At 41.7% G+C, this 25,877-nt stretch overlaps 1 protein-coding gene across 9 annotated transcripts in view; it reads right to left on the minus strand.

Annotated features, from left to right (window-relative positions):
• The window catches only part of LOC106604599 (sorbin and SH3 domain-containing protein 1), an 81,933-nt gene that overhangs the window by 18,276 nt on the left and 37,780 nt on the right, over positions 1-25,877 (minus strand). For 5 of the 9 annotated variants that reach the window (XM_045719282.2, XM_045719267.2, XM_045719340.2 and 2 more), the window contains exons 3-15: positions 25,738-25,833; positions 24,926-25,042; positions 23,753-23,862; positions 23,264-23,408; positions 21,704-21,858; positions 21,231-21,291; positions 21,002-21,079; positions 19,332-19,367; positions 19,012-19,108; positions 17,607-17,721; positions 15,957-16,040; positions 8,230-8,279; positions 4,869-5,044 (exon numbers count right to left, since the gene is read on the minus strand). In XM_045719282.2, the coding sequence (XP_045575238.1) occupies positions 4,869-5,044; positions 8,230-8,279; positions 15,957-16,040; positions 17,607-17,721; positions 19,012-19,108; positions 19,332-19,367; positions 21,002-21,079; positions 21,231-21,291; positions 21,704-21,858; positions 23,264-23,408; positions 23,753-23,862; positions 24,926-25,042; positions 25,738-25,771 (1,258 nt within the window). In that variant the 5' untranslated portion in view covers positions 25,772-25,833. The remainder of the gene's footprint in view (positions 1-4,868; positions 5,045-8,229; positions 8,280-15,956; positions 16,041-17,606; positions 17,722-19,011; positions 19,109-19,331; positions 19,368-21,001; positions 21,080-21,230; positions 21,292-21,703; positions 21,859-23,263; positions 23,409-23,752; positions 23,863-24,925; positions 25,043-25,737; positions 25,834-25,877) is intronic. The other 4 variants (XM_082975103.1, XM_082975096.1, XM_082975101.1 and 1 more) reach the window with 4 other exon arrangements.

The raw sequence follows: 25,877 nt of genomic DNA on the forward strand, positions 1-25,877 counted from the left end.
CCGTGTCCTCGAGAGGGCAGCCTTCTGTTTGCCCAGTGTGCCCTGGGACAGTGACCAGCAGCGACTCAGCCGAGACAGCGGACGCCATGAAGAGGTCGGCGGGGTTGTGGGTGAGGCTCTGGCTGGTGGGTAGTGTTGGCATGGAGGAGGAGCGTGTGGGAGACGGGCTGGAGTGCTGGATGATCAGCTCAAACTCTGACACTCGGGACGACACGGCGTCCCGCCCGGGAATGTTCTCCCCTGCCTCATCCCCCTCCCCATCAGTTCCATTGACCCCCACCTTCTCGAACAGGGAGGTCAGGCTACGGACACTTCCGTGGGGGCTGGAGCCCACTGAGCAGGAAGGCCTCTGGATGCTGTGCATGTTCCGATACAGAGTGGAGAACTCAGATGTGCTCCTTCTAGTCGCAGGGCTGCCATTATTTAAACCAGCCTCAGAGTCAAGGGGGAGACCATTAGAGTTTTTGTGTGTGTTTGAGTTTAGTCCACTCTCCTGGGCCTCTGCGCCTGTGCTCCCTGTGTATATATCCTCACAGCTGTGTGCCTTTGGGTGCCTGGCAGGCGCAGTCCTCCTGTCCTGGCTGTCAACACTAGGGGGTATCAGCTTAGGTTTGAACTTAGAGGGGAGGATTTGGGGTATGCAGGCTTTGGCAGCAGATAAGGGCTTCTTATTCTTATGCTGGTAACCTAGGGCATTACTGGCAAGAACTGATCGACTATTTACAGAAGAGCATGGTGAAATTATATAGCCATTCCCACCTTGATAATCCACTGGCAAGCATGCAGGACAACAGAATAAACAGCATATTAGGTTAATGGTCACAAATTCACACACACTGAAAATAACACAGGGTCAACACATTTCTAAAGTAAAGACAATGTCCATCAAAAGTTGATGAGGGAGAAAAGAACGTGATGCATTTCACATCAAGTAACAAATTACTTTGTTATACTATTAGTAATGCCACTTGTAAAATGCTTTGTTTTTAGGTGGAACAGTGAACATGTTGATTCTGAATAGCGCTAGAAATGCACGTTAAGTGTCTCGTAAGTTTCACTGGAGCTGATATGTTTATTCAATCACAATTATTCATAATTAAATGATTAGTGATCGTAAGCAGTAACATAAAAGAAGTGAAACAACAGAAAGGGCAAAGAGCAGGGCAGTAGGTCATGCATGAAATGCTATGTGATGTAATGTTGGTACGCTTGCTGTTCGGACATCAAATTAAATAACAGATTACATTTTCAAATATTTCAATAAACCTCAGAGCAGAATCCACAGTAGCTGTGATATCAGTATGAACTAAAATGATGCAATAAACAGCTCATAAGAGTTCATAAGAAATACAAACTACTCTATAAGCCTCCGTTGCCCATCTACGCACTACTTACGAACTAGGCCTCAGCATTGAGGAATTGGAATGCCCTTAACTTTTTGCAGCTAACCCAGAAAGCCCTTCCAACTCCAGGGTCCATCACAGGACACAGTCTCAAATAGAACTGTCAAAACAGCAAGGTCATACACGCCCCTGTGAGCGACTACACCATAATATTCTGGAAGACACACCTGCTGAGATGAGTCGTCATGGTTGACACTCACCTCTTGAGTGAGAGATGTGCTAATAATGCCACATACTATAATGTGCTAGTCCTACCACAATAAAGAATGACACAACCCAGTAGGGAATGATGACCCACACCTGCCACCAGCTGTTGTGATAGCAACTCTACAGGGATGTTGCCTACAGCAGAAGGCTGTAAATGCTCATTTACATTATTCTAACGAGTCTGTATTTTTGGCTCAGTTATATCTACCCTCAGTATTCTGTTTAAGCAACCCCACACTGAATAAGTTGAATACTAATGTTATTTCCATTAATATAACATTATACAGTGGCTTGCGAAAGTATTCACCCCCCTTGGCATTTTTCCTATTTTGTTGCCTTACAACCTGAAAAAAAAAAAGATTTTTCGACCGGTTGTATCATTTGATTTAGACAACATGCCTACCAATTTGACGATGCAAAATATATTTTTTATTGTGAAACAAACAAGAAATAAGACAAAAAAAAACAGAAAACTTCAGCGTGCATAACTATCCGCTCTCCCCCCAAAGTCAATACAAAACTTTTGCAGCAATTTCAGATGCAAGTCTCTTGGGGTATGTCTCTATAAGCTTGGCACATCTAGCCACTGGGATTTTTGCCCATTCTTCAAGGCAAAACTGCTCCAGCTCCTTCAAGTTGGATGTGTTCCGCTGGTGTACAGCAATCTTTAAGTCATACCACAGATGCTCAATTGGATTGAGGTCTGGGCTTTGACTAGGCCATTCCGAGACATTTAAATGTTTCCCCTTAAACCACTTGAGTATTGCTTTAGCAGTATGCTTAGGGTCATTGTCCTGCTGGAAGGTGAACCTCAGCCCCAGTCTCAAATCTCTTGAAGACTGAAACATGTTTCCCTCAAGAATTTCCCTGTATTTAGCGCCATCCATCATTCCTTCAATTTCCACCAGTTTCCCAGTCCCTTTTGATGAAAAACATACCCACAGCATGATTCTGACACCACAATGCGTCACTGTGAGGATGGTGTTCTCGGGGTGATGAGAAGTGTTGGGTTTGCGCCAGACATAGTGTTTTCCTTGATGGCCAAAAAGCAACATTTTTATTTCATCAAACCAGAGCACCTTCTTCCATATGTTTGGAAGAAGTCTCCCACATACCTTTTGGCAAACACCAAGCGTGGTTGCTTATTTTTTCTTTCAGCAATGTCTTTTTTCTGGCCACTTGTCTGTAAAGCCCAGCCCTGTGGAGTGTACGGCTTAAAGTGGTCCTATGGACAGATACTCCAATCTCCACTGTGGCGCTTGCAGCTCCTTCAGGGTTATCTTTGGTCTCTTTGTTGCCTCTGATAAATGCCCTCCTTGCCTTGTCCGTGAGTTTTGGTGGGCGGCCCTCTCTTGGCAGGTTTGTTGGGGTGCCATATTCTTTCCATTTTTTAATAATGGATTTAATGGTGCTCCGTGGGATGTTCAAAGTTTCGGGTATTTTTTATAATCCAACCCTGATCTGTACTTCTCCACAACTTTGTCCCTGACCTGTTTGGAGAGCTCCTTGGTCTTCATGGTGCCCCTTGCTTAGTGGTGTTGCAGACTCTGGGGCCTTTCAGAACAGGTGTATATGTACACTGAGATCATGTGACAGATCATGTGACACTTAGATTGAACACAGGTGGACTTTATTTAACTAATTATGTGACTTATGAAGGTAATTGGTTGCACCAGATCTTATTTAGGTGCTTCATCGCAAAGGGGGTGAAAACATACGCACGCACCACTTTTCCAAAAAATCCAAAATCCCAACAAGTTATTTTTTTAATTTCACTTCACCAATTTGGACTATTTTGTGCATGTCCATTACATGAAATCCAAATAAAAATCAATTTAAATTATAGGTTGTAATGCAACAAAATAGGAAAAATGCCAAGGGAGGCAAATACTTTTGCAAGGCACCGTAAGGGGACGTTACAATTATAGCCACTAGAAAGGCCTAGGAAGCAAAGTTCTGTGACAACAAAGTGTGCCATTATTGTTTTAAAGAGCATGAAGCAGGACCACATGATGAAGCTCTCTCTGCACTTTATCTTGCTCTGTTGTAATGTACTGTAACGAAGTGTCCACAGAGCTGAGGTGCTGTGTCTCTGGCAGGCCATAATGAGAGAGCGTGCAAGTCAGTTGACTTTGGCTCAAGATGACTCTGGGCGGAATTCCCTTTATAGCGGTTTCCACATTTTATGGAAAAGGAACTTCAGTCAAGACTTTTATCGGATAGGGACTTGAACTTCAGTCAAGTTATCTGGTATCTTTGTTTCACGATACAGTACTGACCATCTAAAATAATTCTGTAGAGAACAAATATGTATTATTAATTGAGGAGCGCAGACAGCTTACATAAACTAATAATACCTCTACAAAGAATACATTTGTGCATCTGCCAAAAACAAAAACAAACTCTAAACGGACTGGTGCAAAGGTTAATTCTCTTACTTTTAGACTTCAGGACTAGGCCTTGCATGGCCAGTTGGAATTCTGGCTATGTATTGGGGCAACATTGCCACACGCTGCCCGAACGGTCCCTTCCTTTCTCCTCCCCTTCCCTCCTTTCCTCTCCCCCCCTCGCATTTCTCTCCCCTGGTCATGTGCGCAGGAATTCCATCCTCTGACCTCCCTCTGACAGCTGACTTCCTCATGCCTAACCACCCGGCTGCGTCCCTGTTGTTTATCTCACCCCTGTCTGGCCCAGCCTAGAAAACCAGAGCCCTGTTTATCCCCCCCCCCCTTTCCTCCCCATTAGTCCCCTCGCCTGGACCTTTGCTCCCTGGCTTTAGAACACTCTGGAGCCCTGCCCCTAAGCCTCTCCAACGAATGCTTGGTCTGCAGAGGCAGATAACTGTAGGATGAGGGCACAACCCAAGGTTAGCTTGATAGCCTCCATTGATTTAGCAGGAAAACCTTCAACAGCCTAACTCTCGATGGATTTCTAAGCGGATATGGACAGTTTGGTGAAACATCCATGATATCAATGATTTAAAAAATAAAACGGCTGAGAAAAGATTTATGCTGAAAGATGATTGGCCTCTGGTGTGATAACCTGAAGCAAAAACACATGTGGATTTCAACACAAAGTTAAAAGGAAACACATGTATCCCTAACAGATACTTTTATGATCCAACATCCCCATCCCCAACATCCCCATCCCCAAGTCATTTGGTTCCATCTGAGTGGTAAAAACCCCTTTCAGAGTCCCACTGTGAAGCCAGTTCAGTACCCCCTCTTTACTGGCCGCATGTGTGGAGTGGAATCCTACCTTTGGAGGAGGTGCTGGCATGGCGCTTGTTGATGGCCCGCAGACCTTGCAGGGGAATGTCACCACCCTCCAGGACGCTCTTGTAAACATGGCGGTCACATTCTGGAGCCGCTGGCTCGCTGCTGGATGATCCTTCATCCTTCTCCACCTCGCTGTGTCCGGCCTTACACCCGGAGCTAGAGCAAAACACGGAGAAAATATTAAACCTAAAAAGCAGCTTGACTCAGAAAGCCTAATTAGGACAAGACTATATGTTCACACAGCCAGCTAGCTAGAAGAAAGCATGCTGTAATACATGCCAGTGTTGGTAATTAAGTGCAGTTTAATTGAGTAAAACAATTTGAGTAACATGCATTTTATGAAAAGATAAAGCACTTTTATTGGCACAATTTTGTGAGCTGCCATAGACTTATCTTACACAATCTGTGGTTGATTACTTGTTGATTCAGGCTTTTTGTTCATTTTTATTAGGGAAACATGAGGAGTGTAAAGATTTGGACCTAGACGTAAAATAAAACAGCACTCTACTTGTGCTCACTGCCCTTAACTTTGCATTCCACGGAGGCCAATGGGAGAGATTTCAAATATTATTGTCTGAACGTTCCTACATGTTACTCTGCTATGCATCTGTACTTTTTTTTAACGGTTACTCTACTTCAAATGCCACTGTCTCAGGAGAGAGTTTGATGCCTCCCTGTCTTTCTATTTATGCTGCCATGCATGAGAGGAGGCCATTAAACTAACAATTTCCAGTAACGTAGTTAATAATGTGGAAAAATGTAACAAAGCCTGAAAACAACGTTTTTTTGAGTGGAGTAAATTCAGCACAGTGAATTACTCCACCCACCCACAGTATCTCTGCAGGGTAACACAACAGTAGTCTATTTTCCATTGCAGGATATTACACTTTCCTGTCCTGTAAATTAACAATAAAAAAAAACATTTGGAGACACAATAGACATCTTTGAGACCAGAAGTGAAGTACAGCGAGGCGTGAGGAGAGTAGCAGGTTTTCCCCAAATGAGTTTGGCCCTTTGACATAATGCCAGGTTTAAGTGTAGTTCCTGCAGTTGAATGACCAGAAGCACCCTCTAGTGGCCTCATGGGTGAAATGTTATTCATATTTTTCATAATTAATCAACATTAAAAAAAAGTGTTTATATCAAATGGTTGTTCTATTGGAATGCAAACTCAAAATTGAATACATTTCAGCTCTATACTGACATGGTACAGGTGTCTTATTTTTTTTTAAACCCATTTACCCATAACCATGTTAAATCTACCATGTTTAAGACCAAGAAACACTGTGTGACCTTGATTTAGCCCACTGCAGTAAAACGTTAAGAGGAAGAGCCATGCCTCCTTTTTTGTTTATTTAAACCCCTCAACAATAACCTTTTTCATAGTTCAGAATAACCAGCCATTTGGGCTACTGCATTCATACTCAATAAAAACCTGTACTTTATACGGTATATGCAAGTATTCAAATAAGGTACCCCTTACCAGGCTACAGGGGCTGTATAACGCCTTGGCACCATCTCAGGTGGTTTCCTGGGAAGAGTCTATGTGAGGTCATAAGACATCCCATTGCCTGAGAGGGAGCCAGTGGCCCCAGAAGTAGGCTATGGAGCAGTTGCATAACTTCAGTTATCTGAAGATGTTCTTACCCAATTGCATCTAACCAGCTGGAATCAATGTGATACAAACGTATTGAGGAAGAGAGTTTGATCGTTACTGATGGATAATATTGCAAGGCTAAGAATAGTTTGATAGTAGCCTACCCTGTTTGTAAATGGCAATATTGGAAATATAAGCCTACTCCTGATAGCATCTCAATCAAATGTGAATAGTCTAACAATTGAATACTGTCTGTACACGTCTGTTGCTAACCTATCTTGAACTCAGCCAAAAATATCTATTTTGGTCCCTTGTTTATACACGTCTGTATACAGTAAGCAATGTGGTATACAACAATGAGGTAAATGTGTACTAGAAAGTTGTTGAATATAGGCTAGGCCTTTAATTTCAAAGAAACCCCAGTAAACTCTCACCCCCTAAACATGTGTCTCGTAACCCTTTGAGGAAAGCTTGTGGGACTTATGGCTTCATCTCAGGAGTTTACCATTTTAAACGGATTTCTTAAACAGATGATAGGGTTTGTACACAAACTGCTGTGATGCAATACTTGCATCATAAACATTAATAAACATTATCAAATCAAAACCAGTTTGGGCCAATGAAGCAGTCTGATTGTTTTGTAGAAAAAACATTAAAGTAATGTGCAAATGTGATTGGCTGTTAACCAGAAACCGTTTTAGCATATTTGAAATGCCCATAACAACTTGCTGGCAGATGATGCGACAAGTTACTAAACATATTTCTTAGACTTTTACAAATAAATGTACAAAAAGAAAAGGGGAAAAAAGGCTTTAGACTGATTTAATGCTTTCAGAAATCCATCTAGACAATAGAAATAAGTTAAAACATGCAGCGTTCATAAAAATGATGACATAATATAATAAGTACACAGACAGATGTATCTGTTAATTAACTCATTCCAATAAAGTGCATGGCATTATCAATAACCTGTGTTACTTAATATCCAATGAGCTGGCGACAATGAACGACGTCAAAGATCCTTGAGGAAAAAGAAACTATTCAAAAGAGTTAGGGAATATCATGCTGTGAAATCCAAATAGAAGTTTCGGGAGAGATGGAAAGTTCCAAACAGAAATGGTGTGAGAACTTTCTGCCATTGGACCACAAGAAATTCGCCATGGCAAGGGCTAGAATTCCCCAAATAAATCTTTGCTGACAAAAAACAGAGATCAAAGTCGTAACGCTGCTGGTTTGCTTATTGATCGAACACCCACTTCCATATCAAAGTTATTGTTGTTATAAGATTTCAGGCTGGCTTCACACACCCACTCTGGGGAGATAACGGATCAAATTACGTAGCTGTAGGGCGGAATAGAGCGGAGTTCCCTGTCTCTCTCCACTCACAAATGTCATCCAGGTTTGACTCGGGGGCTGTTTGCTTTCAGCTTTAAATAAATCGCCATATAGTAGCCATGTCCTCACCACCACTACCTCCCAAAACCTCTCCAGACAGAGGACACACTGTACTGGCAGCTTTTACACTCGTTAATAGGAACCTCTCTCTTACGCTGTCCCCCCCTCTCAGGAAGCAGCAGGAGTCTCCCCCCTTCCCTAAATGGGGAAATCTCCACAGGGTGTTAAAATGCTTAAAATCCCCTGCTGACAGCACTCCTAAAAACGTGCCCTAAACACAGACAAACACACATTTTGGAATGGATAAGCACAAGACAGAAGCATAGAAGTAAGAGAAGCATGGACTTACTACTGCTGTAGTTCGGCGGGTGTTTCCAGGGGGCTAAAAGAGGGGGCACTCTGCAACAGACCAAACAAAGAAGTCATTGATAAATCCACAGGAAGGTCTCTTCCAACTAGAATAGAAGCAGGAGCATTAGCTGTGGTGACTGGCTCTCTTTTCTCTTTCTCGTGTGTCTGTCTGAAGTGTCTCCAAAGCCTGGGATTGGTAGCTCTGCTGAACGAAGCTTTTACACGGAGGAGCAAGCGTGTGTTTTGGCACGCTTGCAAGTTGGAGAAAACAAGCGGCAGTGAGGAGGGGGGTGGGCGTGCGTCGGTCAGGGGCGCCCATGCGGGGAGGGGGCTGTCACTAGGCTCAGCCAATGAGCTGGTGTCCCTCACAGAGGGCCTCTCTTTTGTCTGGTATTGAGTCACTATCATTACCACTGGACCAGACCAGGGGACAATTAACCAGCTGGTGGTGCAAGCAGGTCAAATTACACACCCACACATACACACACACACACAAATATCATCACAGTATGATGTTGATAACAACAATCTCAAAACACAATAAAAGCCTTGAGAAACACAGTCAGAGGCATTAACACACAAATAAAGTCAAACTGACACAATGCCATGTAGTAGAAGCACAGGCCGACATACACAAACAAACAAGGAAAGGGTGAGTGAATACGTTTGTTTCTAGGACTTTGCCGTGCGAGCTGACGAAACACATAGTTATCGTATTTGGTGTTATTCTGGGGCGGTTACTAAAACACAAAAGAGCCATTCGCTGGTGGGGTAGCACCCGCTAGCGCTTTGAATGGTTCAGAGCTGGCTAATTTTAGACCACTGTTTCTGTTGCTTTTCTCCATGCGGACATCACAGAGTGTAAAAATAACAGACATGACAGGCGGGCTATGAATAAAAGCATAAGTGTTGTTTGCAAATAAGATTACACAATCCCAAGCGCCAGCCTGGCTCTTCTAAAAGCACCTCTCCCCCAACCATACATGTCTACCCCTGTCCCATCCCAAACAGATGACCATACCAGACCAGTAGCATCCTGCACAGGCTCATTTCCCACAACATGCCTTCCCTCTGGTTGCCAGGGGAGGAGGATCATTAATAACCTTTCAAAATGAATGCCTATCTTTATAAGATCAGAATTCCGCCTGGCAGGTATATAGACTAATCTATTTATAAAGCCAAATGTTCCACAGGCGCCCTTCTTCGAGAACATGCCACCGCCACTGAATTATGTGTCTTTTCACTCCCTTGTCTTCCTATCCCTCTCTGTCTGACAGAACTGGGTTCAAACGCTTTTGGAAATCATTTCAAATACTTCAGCTGGGCTCGATTGAGCTTGCCTGGCGCAATGGAGCCAATATAATAGTTGCAAATCTGCAACCCCACACATCTGGCACTACAAGAAGGCTAAAGTAAACAGTAAAGTATTTGAAAGACTATAAATAGTATTTGAACCCAGGTCTGCTGACTGATCTCCCAGTCCCTCTCAACAGGGGATGAAATAGATGGTGTCCCCTGGTACTTGTGAGTAATTGAGCTGACACTACACTGCTCTGATGGAAAATAATCATGAAATAGGAGTGAGAAGACTTATCTGAACTAAAGGAAGGGGATCTCATTCTGATTATTTACAAGAGATTTACAAGCCTGGGGATTCCCAGGGATCTTCATTACATGTATGGATATGTGTTTAGTGTATGGCAGGTGAAATAACAATTACAAGCTGAAAATACTCATATTTTGGGTGGAAAATATGATTTATCCTTCAATGTGAAACATTCCATATAAAGCGGAGTACAAAATAATATTACTAACGATGGAAAGTTCATATGCATGATCAATTGTCACTAGCATGCCAAGATCCCTGAAGTCAAACAAGGACTTGAGACAAATATTGCCAACATCTGATGTCTCTTTGTGTGTAATGTGTGGTTTCACTGGAAATTAAGGGACACATAAAATATTTAAAGCTGTTTACGAATCTAGGCGGATGAAGGTACCGTGAATTCCTTTCTCTTGACCCGTCAGTGGAACACGGTGTAAACAATGTTTGCACATTTTCCAAACAGGTGTCTGTGATGACTTTGCTGCAAGGTGATATATATAGGCCAACATTGCAGGTTGGGGATCTGGGTGCTTTGTTTATTCACATTCAAAAATAGCAATCATGAGTGTAATGGGAGCCTTTCCTTCCAAAAGTAAATGCTTATTTGTTAAGACAAGTTCTTATAAAAAAAAAATCAGCTCCCCTTGTTACTGTTATAGCTATATCTTTATCCCCTCAGCACGAGTACTTAGAGATAAAGGTTAAGTCTATAAGTGAGGTTAAATATGAAAACAATGAGCTGAGGGGGATTATGGGTTACTTCCGGTCGAAACGTTAAAGTCGCGGAGAGGTTCATAATATCTGCGTCCCAAATGGCACCCTAGTCCCTATGTAGTGCGCTACTTTTGACCAGGGACCCTCGGGCTCTGGTCAAAAGCAGTGTACTATATAGGGACTAGGGTGCCATTTGGGATGCCCCGCCATTCAGTGTATGAATCCGTACAGAGACTGTGGTCAGAGTCCGACACTGTATTAATGACCCCACATGCAGCTGCCCTCTCAGTGACAGCTTACGCCAGACAGACTAGTCACTGACGCAGTCACTCAGTCGGGACACAGAAGGCCAAAACTTTCTTGCTAACCATAGATATGTATGGTATTTTGCTTCCGTTTCACCTTGTATGTCCATGGAGCTGTGATTGAATGTGACTGTAATCATATGAATTTCGAGGCCTTTGACTGTGAGCTCATGCATAAGTCGTGACCTTTGTGAAGTATTAATGGTTGATGTGATTAAACAAGAACGTCAGAGCATCGATCTGGTTATGACCATGATTTTGGAGCGACAAGGATTGTGATCATAAGACAATGCACTACAAGTATAAACAGGTCAGAAAACCGCTTTATCTATTGTTAGATCGATACGCTGTCAAGAAACCATTAAGCTCCTGGACATAGGCAAAAATAATAATAATTTTTAAAAATGATACACACACACACACACACACACACACACACACACACACACACACACACACACACACACACACACACACACACACACACACACACACACACACACAATCAAAAGTTTGGACACACCTACTCATTCAAGGGTTTTTCTTTATTTGTACTATTTTCTACATTGTAGAATAATAGTGAAGACATCAAAACTATGAAATAACACATATGGAATCATGTTGTAACCAAAAAAGTGTTAAACAAATCAAAATATATGTTATATTTGAGATTCTTCAAAGTAGCCATCCTTTGCCTTGATGACAGCTTTGCACACCTCTTGGCATTATCTCTAACAGCTTCACCTGGAATGCTTTTCCAACAGTCTTGAAAGAGTTCCCACATATATTGAGCACTTGTTGGCTGCTTTTCCTTCACTCTGCGGTCCAACTCATCCCAAACCATCTCAATTGGGTTGAGGTCAGGTGATTGTGGAGACCAGGTCATCTGATGCAGCACTCCATCACTCTCCTTCTTGGTCAAATAGCCCTTACACAGCTGGGACGTGTGTTGGGTCATTGTCCTGTTGAAAAACAAAAGATAGCACATTTGGACTCATCAGACCAAAGGACAGATTTCTACCAGTCTAATGTCCATTGCTCGGGTTTCTTGTCCCAAGCAAGTCTCTTCTTATTATTAACGTCCTTTATTAGTGGTTTCTTTGCGGCAATTTACCATGAAGGCCTGATTCACGCAGTCTCCTCTGAACAGTTGATGTTGAGATGTGTCTCTTCCTTTAACTCTGAAGCATTTATTTGGGCTGCAATTTCTGAGGCTGGTAACTCTAATGAACTTATCCTCTGCAGCAGAGGTAACTCTGGGTCTTCCTTTCCTGTGACGGTCCTCATTAGAGCCAGTTTGATGGCTTTTGAGACAGCACTTGAAGAAACTTTCAAAGTTCTTGACATTTTCCGTATTGACTGACCTTCATGTCTTAAAGTAATGACGGACTGTCATTTCTCTTTGCTTATTTGAGCTGTTCTTGCCTAAATATGGACTTGGTCTTTTACCAAATAGGGCTGTCTGCTGTATACCACCCCTACCTTGTCACAACACAACTGATTAGCTCAAACGCATTAAGGAAAGGAAATAAGGAAATAAATTACACATTAACTTTTAATAAGTCACACCTGTTAATTGAAATGCATTCCAGGTGACTACCTCATGAAGCTGGTTGAGAGAATGCCAAGAGTGTGCAAAGCTGTCGTCAAGGCAAAGGGTGGCTACTTTGAAGAATCTAAAATATAAAATATATTTTGATTTGTTGAACACTTTTTTGGTTACAACATGATTCCATATGTGTTATTTCATAGTTTTGATGTCATCACTATTATTCTACAATGTATGAAATAGTAAAAATGAAGAAAAACCTTTGAATGAGTAGGTGTGTACAAACTTTTTGACTGGTACTGTATATATTGTGAAAGAAAACTCAGGTTTCCTCCTTAAGTTGATCATCATGTGTTACATGGACATACATGGAGTCTAGAGTCACTAGACCTTCTAAGAAGGAGTCATCATCCCATGAGCACTCTAAGAACTCATAGAGGTTACAAGCAGCCTGTGGAGTCACCATAACCAAGAAGAGATATGCCAATCAAACCCCAATGTGCCGGGATGTCTAGCCCACCCCTTGAAGGTCAAATACTACACATACCAGGTGTAGCAGGAGCTTTGAGTTAGTCAGACATCAAATTGAGCTCATCTGGAAACCATCCTACTTGGAGGCCAAGTTTTTAGTACTACCCCCTCCTAATCCTAATATAACCAACCAGGAGTTGCAGGACAGGAGTTGCTGGAGTCTGAGTCAGACAATACTTTCCATGGATAACACTGACTTAAAGAGAAGGTTGGATGAGAGATTCTTAAGCCTGCCCTGCTGACGTGAGAATATGATCTCATGTAGTCAGTGGTTCCGCATCATATGATCCAGGGTGTGGTTTCCAGGCAGACTCCGCTGTGGAGGTTGGCCCTGACTGACTTACAAAGCAGAAAGCAAGGAGACAGAACATCTGTTTGTGGGCAGCCAGTGAGTCTGAATACCTGTCTGGTGCCAACCGGAGCCCAAGGCACGTAGCCTACCGGTATTTGTCAAGCTGCCTACTGTATATCAAACTTATGATTCAACTTTGACAACATGCCCTCACTTGGAAAAGATACTATAGTAAATACAGTGCACTTAGAAAGTATTGAGACCCCTTGACTTTTTCCACATTTTGTTACGTTACAGCTTTATTCTAAAATGTATTAAATTAAATGTTTTCCTCATCAATCTACACACAATACCCCATAATGACAAAGTGAAAACAGCTTTTTAGACATTTTTGCAAATGTATAAAAAATAAAACACCGAAATACCTTATTTACATAAGTATTCAGACACTTTGCTATGAGACTCTAAATTGAGCTCAGATGCATCCTGTTTACATTGATCATCTTCGAGATGTTTCTACAACTTGATTGGAGTCCAGCTGTGGTAAATTCAATTGTTTGGACATGATTTGGAAAGGCACACACCTGTCTATATAAGGTCTCACAGTTGACAGTGCATGTCAGAGCAAAAACCAAGCCATGAGGTCAAAGGAATTGTCCGTAGAGTTCAGAGACAGGTGGGGTAGGGTACCAAGAAGGGTACCAAAAAATGAATCAAAGAACACAGTGGCCTCCATCATTCTTACATTTACATTTTAGTCATTTAGCAGACGCTCTTATCCAGAGCGACTTACAGTAGTGAATGCATACATTTCATACATTTTTTTTTTCTTTTTTTTTTCCCTGTGCTGGCCCCCCGTGGGAATCGAACCCACAACCCTGGTGTTGCAAACACCATGCTCTACCAACTGAGCTACAGGGAAGGCATTAAGTTGGTCTTAAATGGGAGAAGTTCGTAACCACCAAGACTTCCTAGAGCTGGCCGCCCAGCCAAACTGAGCAATTGGGGAGAAGGGCCTTGGTCACAGAGGTGACCAAGAACCCGCTGGTCACTCTGACAGAGCTCCAGAGAAGCATGGTGGTGGCAGCATCATGCTGTGGGGATGTTTTTCAGTGGCAGGGACTGGGAGACCAGTTAGGATCGAGGGAAAGATGAACGGTGCAAAGTACAGAGAGATCCTTGATGAAAACCTGCTCTAGAGCGCTCAGGACCTCAGACTGGGGTGAAGGTTCACCTTCTAACAGGAAACGACCCTAAGCACACAGCCAAGACAATGCAGGAGTGGCTTCGGGACAAGTCTCTGAATGTCCTCGAGTAGCCAAGCCAGAGCCCAGACTTGAACCCGATCGAACATCTCTGGAGAGACCTGAAAATAGCTGTACAGCGACGCTCCCCATCCAACCTGACAGAGCTTGAGAGGATCTGCAGAGAAGAATGGGTGTGCCAAGCTTGTAGCGTCATACCCAAGAATACTTTTTTTAGAATAAGTAACGTAACAAAATGGGGAAAAAGTCAAGAGGTCTGAATACTTTCCGAATGCACTGTAAACCAGACTAGACAGCACTCCTTGATTCAATAAGGGCCTGTCATGTAATGATTGTGTGGGCACTGTAATACTCTTTTCACACTACCGGGTTGAGCCAAGCAGAACCAAGCTGTATTGTGCTGGCCTGGTTTTATCTACCATAGTTGTCAGAGTCTCTACTGGAAAGGACCACGTGAAAGGAAAATATCTGAGCCAGCACAATACGGTTCGTGTCAGCATGATTGTGTGAAAAGGGTATAACAGTCTTGAACTAAAGTATTACCCACAGTTGAATCACCTTGCCCAGTCCTCTGGGGTATGCTATGCGTCCTCATTTGCAGGGTGTCCATAAATGGAACAACAAAAAGAGTTCCACATGGGTGCTGAGTTAATGACATGGTACAGGCGGCATGGTGCCAGTGTTGGCATAGCCTTGACGATCCTGTTGTAAGGGACAAAATGCAAAGATGGCCAACTGCACCCACAACAGCTGTAGCGTTCATCAATTATTCTTTATCATCATATACAGTAGCAGTAGGACACCTAACCCGAATTGGGTATATAATTAGCCTAACATATGGACAATGTTCAAAAATGGAAATCATCTAATGACCGGACAGGAGACACTTCTACTGTAGGTCGTCATACAATGCTCAGCTGCCAGCATAGTTGATATAGCTAAGTTACAATCCAAACACAGCAAGCCTCACAGATGAAGAGCAGTCACCAAGATATACAGCATGGAAGGGGATTTAAAAAAATATATAAGACAGCACACTTCCAGGGGTTATTGAAGTGGAGAGATGGAGTTGGTCTTCAATGTATAAAACTTGCCAAATTAAAATAACAAGCAATGATAGCATAAAAACAATTAACTGCATTTCTTTGCCACAGACCCACTTCCGACTGATAGTAGAAAGAATAACATAACAATGTGTTGTATATACAATGATAGAGCTATATCTAGAGTTGATTGACTACCTAGAGCTGGGAAAAGTGATCGCAGGCAATAACTCAAGGTAAGGCCCCATTACGCGTGTTTTAGGAGGGGATAACGTTTTGGTTAATGTTGAGTAAAGGTTTGCAAATGTTGTTGGAGTAGTCCTTACGGACAGACATAGTTTGTTTAGGCATTTAAACATGGATGTTATTACCACATGCATTGTTTAAATACACCGTCACTTTAAGACTGCGACCACTTACCGCTTTATCAAACTCCATCTCTGAAAAGAATCTATACCAAGGCTCATTCTCTAAATGTACATCTTCTGGACTTATGTCCTGAGTCTACAGGGCCATGGCAACAAGGAAAAGAGGAGAAAGACAAAGAGAAGACAGTTCAGACAGCACATCATTTACAGACACAGGCAATGAGGCTATGACACATTCTTGATGTGATCCAGACAACATTCCCGACATGATGAATTTCTAAACAAGAGTTCACAATCAGAAATAATTCCTAAAGATTTGTCTTTATGTGCCGGTGAATTATCCAAGGTGAAAAAAAGAAGGACATTTTGCAATTAGGATCTTATACTGATTTGTTCTCAAATGTATAAAGACATAGAATGCACATAACGTGTGACTTCAACAAATGATATGAAGCAGTCATCTGAACCGTACTCAATTCTAGTGTGCAGTGTGTGCATACTGTATGTGTAAGAGAAGATAAGCAAGTGTAATACTACATGTTTTGATGGGTCCCATCTGCTTTGTATTCTTATTTGTGAAATATTCAGATTTGACTTATTCTAAATATTAACATAAATAGTTTACTAACATGCCAATTTGATTTGATTTGTTTATATCGATCATTGAGCCACAATGGCAATGAGAAAGACAGGAATCGACAGAACTACAGCTACAGTATAATAGGCTAAATGAAAGTAAGAGACCGTATAGTCCGCCGCTAAATGCTGCCAGGAACCTGACACAGAACCACTGACCATGGTCTGTAATTACAGAGACTGTCACGTCACATGCAGTGTCCGTCTGACAATGATGGACAGCATGAACAAGGCCTTGTTCTCTACTGTTCAGTATGTGGTGCCACTGGGATTGGTCCAAAACCGCATCATAACCCCTAATAGCTCACCATAAAAGACAAACAATGATTGCATTATGATATAATCAAATAGCTATTCTACTGTAGATGAGATGCAACTCTATTCTATTATGTATGAGCCACACAAAGAGGCTGCTAGCTAAACCAACTGTCAGCTTAAACATGTATGCAGCATTTATTTAAAGGCCTACTCCTTAATGAATCTCACGAGGCATTTATAAGTGATACCCTTTAAGAATCAATGGATGCACGCCATTAACAATGACTGTAAATATCACAGTGGGCCTTTAATTCCTCTTTGATGGAGTTGATTCTATCATTTCAATTGAAACCTGGTAGTGCACACTGTATTAGGGCAATGATCTACCTACCGCTATTCATATTATCAAAGGTAATGAAAAAAAGAGACCCCCACAAGGACATTGCCCGATGTCAAAATATCCATTGCATTATTTATTTTTACAGGCATTTGTTTGACTCCTTTCCCGACAAATTCAAGCCAATTCAAGCCGTTGGTTGAAACACTGCAAGACAATGGCCATGGCTTGTAAGTGATACATCCACACCACCAGATAGGTCATCTGTCGTTGTAATAGGATCCCCCTTTAGGAATGTTGTGCACATGGAAATTCAGTCTATACATACATTGCCTACTAGGAGCTGCCTTAGTTAGTGAAGCAGCCACCTAAGCTCTTAGAGGGAAACAGCTTACACAACATGCGTAGTATAGAGACTGCAGAGGCAAACACAGAAACACACACGTGGCACTGGATGCATGGCTGTCGTACCTTTCTCTCCAGTTTCAGCACCGATGATTTTCCCGGCTCGTACTCGAAGATGCTCTTGGGCTCGGCACGGTACTTCCTGGTGTCTACCTTTTTGTCAGGGGGCTCCCACTCGTTCCTGCAGGAGGGAGGGGAGAGCAAATCCCTATCATGTCAAGCAGTCTCCATGGCAACCGGCTGGGGCTAGTTTTTTGGGTGACAGCTCCATCATCAACAGCGTTTTCCCGTACAGTAAAGCTCGTGCCCCTCCCACTCTCCATCTCTTTTTCCTGTTGTTCCCTCTCTCGCTTTCTCCATCAGAGCTGTCTTATAATTTTGTTAATAAATAATAAAATATACAGTCATGTCAAGGCATGAATCAAGTCATGCTAGCTAAGTAAACTGAACCAAAGACCCTAGCTGCATTTCCTGAGAGAATACACCACAAGGTGTGGTCAATGTCATCTGCTTCAGGATATAGAATTCCACTATGGTTCCTTTGGTTCCACTATGATTCCACTGGGAATAAGCAAAGACTAAAACAATTGGGTGTTGCATTGAATATTTTTACGTAAGTTCGAAACAAATGCTTTCTATTACACCCGTTAGTTACGGATCAAACAGCTTATTGTAGTGGGAAAATCCAGGTATTTCAGGTAATGTTACTTGTAAAAAAAAAACACAAAAGTAATTGTCAAAGAGCAGAGAGTAATCCACAAGCGGTCAAACAAACAAATGCGGCCTCAGAAGGTTCACACGCTAGAGGTACGGTAACTAGAGGAAACATGTACACACCAAGGAAGGCACTAGAGCCAACCAGGCATGCCATTCCCAGCGTCCGTGCGCAAGAGTTTATCCTCTATCACCCGTCTTCCTTCATGAATGAATCACTCATCTCCACACGCCTAGGAGAGTGGATGTTCTTTGTCAGCACTAACATTAAGGGGAGAGGTGAGGAGGCTGTTTAGTCACATCTAGTATGACAACAAGCACCTGAGGTAGTAGAGGTCAGAGAGGACCTAACTGGAGGTTACCATGGTTACCGCGATTCAACGATGTACTGCTCTGTACTCGTCTACTTCTAATTCCTAAAAAAACAAACATCTAATATAAACACAACATTTGAATTCTTGAATCTTTGACAAGCATGTATTCAAGTGTGTTGGTTACATGTTACGTGGTGTATGTATACTGTACCTCATTAAATATTCACCATCACACCAAACATGAATATAATCGTATACCTCTTACTGTATCTCATTACAGTCCCTCGGGTAAAAGTGCTACCAAAAATGCATCCCCTTGTGAACTGCTCTGCAGAGGCAATGAATGTGTTATGAAGAGTGAGTTCAATGGGTTAAGAGGTCTTCGAGGATACACTATACTACAATCCATGTGAAAGGGAAGCAGCAATAGAAAATAGACTTACCTTTTGGAAGGTTTGAGGGAAGAGGACCGGGTTGGCACAGGCATCGACAACCTATGGTCAACTTCAGCAGCACTTTTTGACCGTGGGACCCCTTTCACTGAAAATAAACACACAAGAACAGACACTGCTATGAAAGCAGCTTGTAATGTTTAGCTTAAACTTAAATAAACTGACATCTCTTCTCAGTGATGAAAGTGTCTACTGTACAATTTGACTGTATAGTAAATTTAAACAAAATCCAAAGATCATGCTATTGAGATCACAATAGAGATATCATATTGATTTCTCAATCTATGAGAATGACAATTGCCGAAACTCACCATCTTCCACAAAACCGTAGGGGGAGGGACCATCATCTGAAAGAGAGAGAAAGAACGTTATTATTTATTGACTATAAACATGTACTTACTAACATACACAAGGTCAATCCACTGGCAGTTCCACTTGTATAGGGTCTAAGCTATGCAATGTTAATCAAGGGTGACCCAATCTATTGTCTGTTAAATTAGCTTGTTATGGTGGTGCTACATATGTAGTTACTCAGTATAACCAGTAGAGGTCACTTTGGTAGCAGCAGTGCCACACTATATTGACTGCACTCTGTAAACTGCTGATTATAGGTCCGAGATTGGGAAACCCTGCCTTAACGCATGTTCGAAGTTATATAGAACAGAAGTGTGATTTAGAATAAAAATGTATACAAAAAAAAATATTGGGGGGATTACAGACCAAAAAGGCACACTATAGCAATAACATGCATCCACAACAATAGCTTTCCTGGAGGGGCCATAGTTTTTTATTATAAACATCTAATCATGATGGCTGAAAATGAATTCTCAAATTCAAATACATTATGCTGATATATACAGTATGTATTTCATGTATTTCTGCTGTAACACAGGGTATAGCCAGAACCTTATATCACATGTAAGGCTATAAGACCCGGTACAGCTCTTCAAAGGGCACAGTAAGCATCTCTTCCTCTTCTGTAATTGCCCAGTACAGTATGTCCTTTACTCCATTAGTTGAGACATTATATTTCTTCAAACACACTCTAAATAGAGTGCGTTTCATAGGTTGTGTCAGTCAGAACCCTTTGGAAGAAGCATCACTTCTCTAAAAATGGATCCAATCGATTAACATCTTCATGAATAAGTAATGCTGTTCTTGGAAATCCCGGAATAGTCTACACATTTCGTACAAACCTTCTCCGATCAACTATTTGATTTATTTATCAATTGATTGATTGAGTCAGTGAATAACAAGACATATCAGCTTGCCAGGAAGCAGACATGAGCAGAAACAAAGGGAAAGGAAGTACATTTATACACAGTACATACTGTACACAACTGCATGCAAGGGCATTTATGATTTAAAAACAACTGTGAACTGTCAGATAGATAGTACAAACAGCTAAATAACTGAATACACATACACACACAAATAGAGCGTTTTTACACTGACTAGACTGATTTAAACTAATCTAGTGTAAAAAGGCTAACAATACACAGTAGATGGAACACAGGCCGTGTGGTCTACTACTGCCTGGACAGTACATTCAAAGCCTCTCTGTCGTGCTTGGTTGTTGTAATCCATGCACTTGAGCACCATCTAGTGGCTCATATCTAGCTACAGTACTGCATCTTTCGTTCAGGAAGAACTTGGACTTGCCTGTACATAAATATATACATTTTAAAACATGAGCACAGCTTCCAATCCATTGTGTATGGATTAGTTCATGCGAAATGTTATGTTTTGCATTCATGTTCAATATCAAACAGTTAAAGTGAATTCGCAGTGTAGTTTTCTATTAGTCTCACTCTTAGTTTCGCTAAGCAATCAAGTGCTCAATTTACTGACCCATTTTCAATTCTATCAAGGCAATGGTAAGTAAGAAAGGAGAGTCAATGCAGTAATAAGGTCATTATAAACAAGGGATTATAGATGATTAGTAAAGTCAGGAAGTGGAGCCATGATTGCAATTGAGTACCTGTGGTTTTCATCTGTCTAGGATCATAGAATTCAGGGAATATGTAGGTGGGGCGGTATGGGTTTTCCTCAACAGGTTCTGAGCGAGGCGACGGAGACACAAAACACACACAGCGTGACAGCAATGAACACACTCACAGACTCACAAAGACAACGGCTTGACAGAAACAACTGATATCAAGTCAAACACACGAGAACAGTGAGTTTGATTTTCATTATGATCCCCTTACCTGGAATTCTGTGTATTTGTTTGAACATGTTCTTGTACCAGTCCTTGGACTTCTCTGTGTTCTGAAAAGAACATAGTCATGGTTTTTGCCATATCTAAAAATAAACAGGGGTTCTGACAAATATATGGGTAAGAGTGGATTGGCAGTCAGGCATATTGATTTTCAACACTGTATTCCAATAGCTGCGGGAAGTAGGGGTGCTGATAAATCAGAATAAAAAACGTAAAAAAATATCACAAAAGTACTATACTGGGCATTTATTACTCCTGTATGAGCGGACCAAAATAGCCATCAGCAGCACAGGTAGAACCCCCCAGCCCTAAATATCTTCCTGTGGCCATGTGTACTTCTCAGCATCAAATTAAACATTCCCTGTGAAGATTATTTTAAAAAGGTACAAAGTAGATTACAATGTTTTTGGGCGTCATACACAACTCATAACATCTGGACTGTACATAGGTTTGTGTTCTTACCCGTACTGGCAGGTTGGGCTGGTTCAGTGGGCCCAAGACAGGGGATTGTGAGAACCTCATCCTCTTGCCGTCCATATCTGGGTGTTGGCTCTGTTCTCTCTCTGCCCCAACTACAGGTCCTGGATCAGACAATTTGTCCCTCTCTGGAGTGGGGTCTGAAAAAGCCAACATTGCTGTGTCAAAGGGAAGAGAAGCCCTACAGTGGGTTCTACTAGTAAAAATGGGTTTCGATGAGTAAATGCACTGTACTATAGGTCTACATAAATGGTGGGCAACTAGTTTACCCCATATAATCCACATACTATGCAAATGATATACAGTAATTTCAATGGTGAAACATGATTATGAACAGATTACCATAATTTCCGGACTATTGAGCGCACCTGAATATAAGCCGCACCCACTGAATTAATATTTTTTTAATATTTTCAACATAAATAAGCCGCACGTGTCTATAAGCCGCAGGTGCCTACCGGTACATTGAAACAAATGAACTTTACACAGGCTTTAACGAAACACGGCTTGTAACAAAAATAAATAGGCTTTAACGAAACACGGTTTGTAACAAAAATCAAAAATTAGCAGTAAGCTTTAGTTGTCTTATTGCACTGAGTCAATTCTTCACGCTGCTGTTTCCAACGTCTTATCATCCACTCATTAAGACCAAGCTCCCGTGCAGCAGCTCTATTTCCTTTTCCAACAGCCAGATCAATCGCCTTCAACTTGAAAGCTGCATCATATGCATTTCTCCGTGTCTTTGCCATGATGAGGGTGACAAAATGACTACCGTAATCAGAATGATGGGAAGTTTGAGCGTGCTCGATTTAATCTAAACAGTAAACAAAAAAGCTGTTTGACCTTAACCCGTTCGGCAATTTCATTGGTCTAATGAAAGCTTCATGCCGCCAAAAAACTGAGCACGTCACAGAATCCATATATTAGCCGCGTCATTGTTTAAGCCGCGAGGTTCAAAGCCTGGGAAAAAAGTTGCGGCTTATAGTCCGGAAATTACGGTACACACAAAAACCACGGCAATGAAAATACTTAGTTTGAGATACCAAATTATATATAAAAGTAATTTATCAATAAGATATCATTGAGTACTCTCCATCCGTGAGATAAAAAAAAATCCAATATCTCAGAGCAGGAGCATGAAAACTTGGCGCATTGGGCCGACGGCAAACATATTCAGCATGCCGTGTCAATATTCAGCATGCTGTGTCAATATTCAGCATGCTGTGTCAATATTCAGCATGCTGTGTCAACTGCAAAAAGCATCCCAGACACGTGAATGCACAAAAAACAATGCAGCAATGTCTGACAACTAAACAGATACTGATAACAAAACTGCTATTGGCACACAAAGTGAAGGACACGGAAGCATTGTTGTACCTGATTGATCTGATGTTCCATACTTTTGATTTAAAAAAAGCTTTCAGTGTCAGAACTGTCCATTTAAACAAATCAATGGAGTCCATACTTCCCAGTGTGGTCAACTGTTTGCATGGCAATTTCACCCATAACCCACATACAGTACTACCCAGAATCAGGGGTGCTTACCTCTGTTGTGTTGTAGCAGAACTATGGTTGGGTTGACAGTTTTGGCGGTGGATGGGTAGGCAGAGGGAGCCTTTGTTGATGTAATATGGTTCTGAATGTCAAAGGCAAGAAACTGGTGTTCTTCTGTGCTCACAGGAGAACTTCCCTGGAAATAAGTGAATAAAACTCGTAAGTGATGCTGTTCATCTTTATTAATGAACTTGTAAGTGATGCTGTTCCTCTCTTATAGAAGTTTTGGATAATAACAATAAACTAAGTAAAAGGCCAAGAAGTTGCATATTAATACAGTCTGGTTTTGCAAAGAAATAATAACTTCAATTGACTCGCAACAGCAAAAATACACCAAATATAGCTATTTCTATCACAATTAAATCTGGTTTTAATCACATTAAACAAGCATAGCATTATCCAATTTACAGTATTATCCCATAAATGCCAAAAAATAGGGGAAATTAACAAAAGCTTATTCAGTGATTAGATAATACATACCTGGGGTTGAGTTCTGTTGACTGTAGGTAAATCAGCTGTGATGTCGTGGAAGCATCCCTCAGCCAATCCCGTTAGAGAGCTGTCTCCATTGATCTGGCCAATCCAACTACCTGAAATGATCCCAAAACAATCTCATTTTGGCCTGCGAATAGCAGTGCGAGACGATCCTCTCAGAAACCTAACAATACTGAAAGATACACAAACTACTGTACTCTTGGCAATGTTTGTCTTTTGGCGATGAACCTGTTTCAGAGATTAACACCAAACTACAAACATGAAACAATTAATCCTCAATTAAATAAATCACTGGATAATCCTGCAGGGACAAAAAGCTTCCCATAGTGCTTTTCCCGTACATAGATGCTAATAACCCCATCGAGAAATAAAAGAATGATTCTCCCACAATCTGTGAACTTTGTCATCAGAACAAGGCGCCTATTCAGTGGTCTGTAAAGGCCGTTTGTTCCAATGGCCTTTATATTCAGGCTCGCAAATAAAGCATCTCCCCAAAAGCCTTGGCCAGTCTCCAGCCCAGTTCTAACATGCTGAACGCAACAAACAAGTCCACAGTCAAGGCCCTGGTTCCAAAGTGGAGTGTGGGCAGGTCCGAACAAAAGGGGTCTTTGACGAAACGCATGGAAATATGAGCAATCATGGTCAATGATTCTGTGTTGTGCCGGGCAACCAAACATAAATACACTTAAAAAAATGTGTCAAGTTCTCACTTTAATATCAAAACATACTGAAATATGTGTATAAGTGAGCCCAGCTGAACTTCATGAAGTATATAAAACATTTTAAGACTTTTATGAACAGAAAAGCTTGTGAATACAGTGAATTCTTCTCCATATCCATCAAGATCACTATGGAAAACAAGTGACTAAATAGTCATTAATGTTAGTGACTCATACTATGACATAATCAATATATTACAATATGCTATTTTGTTAACGGGAACATTTCCTTCCACTTTTAAATAGTTTGTCTTGTCAGCTATTACTCCAGCTAGACATCAGCTAACTAACCTGACCACTTTCACAGAGCGATGCTAGTGTATCACTCGACTCTGTGTTAGAAAGAAAACTCAACATAATATCAGAGATATTAGATATAATGCACATATGATGTAATATCTAAGGCTTGAGAGCAGCTGTAGCATTCTGTTTGACTTACTTGGTGCTGTTTCGACATTGGGTTCTTTACTGTCGCAGTCCTCGTCGTCTATGTGTACCAGAGTGGCTCTCAGAGTCACGACCCCCTTCCCTTTACACACCCTTGTAGGGTCCAGCTCTATAGACAGATAGATAGGTACATGCCAGGATGTTACCACTAGACTGACTTAACATTGGATGCCCATAGTCACTCATTCTTCAATGCCAAAATGTGTGAGACAACCTCGCAATTCTACACTCTGTTTTGAATCTATTCTCAGTAAGCTTCAAATCACCACAGCTCTATTGCCTCAGGTCCTGAGGGAATCCATGTTACCTCAATCCCCAAATTATAAAAATAGAATGTAAATGTCAAATCCAGACCACCACTAATACTCCCCACATCCATATCATTAATTATCTCCAAACACCATCAGTCTGTCATTATATCCAATTAGTACAACGGTGGCGCAGCGGTCTAAGGCACTGCCTCTCAGTGTTAGAGGCGTCACTACAGACACCCTGGTTCAATTCCAGGCTGTATCACAATCGGCCTGTGATTGGGAGTCCCATAGGGCGACGCACAATTGGCCCTGCGTCGTCCGGGTTTGGCCTTTGTTCTTAACTGATTTGCCTATTTAAATAAAGGTTAAAAAAAGACACTACAGTAGCTTACAGTTGTTTAAAGTGAATGCACATTGTTAGCAAGTGAGTATTGAAAGGATCCTTCTCGGTATATCCAGTGTGTCAGAGGTGTCCTAGTGTACAGGCTGATGAAAGATAAATGAGACGGAGGATTGGAGGGGTGGAGGAGGAGTTAATGAGTGTGTTCACCTGCAGCCGGAATTAGGTCAGGAGAGCCTTTCATGCTTGTCAGAGGGGTGATTCTGACTGCAGACAAACAGCGAGGACCTGAGGAGACCGGAGGAACTACCGAAACAACAGACAGTGTACAAGGTGTAAGCTGGGGACAA

The sequence above is a fragment of the Salmo salar genome, chromosome 01 (assembly GCF_965601325.2).
Source record: "Salmo salar chromosome 01, fSalSal1, whole genome shotgun sequence".
Classification (NCBI taxonomy): domain Eukaryota; kingdom Metazoa; phylum Chordata; class Actinopteri; order Salmoniformes; family Salmonidae; genus Salmo; species Salmo salar.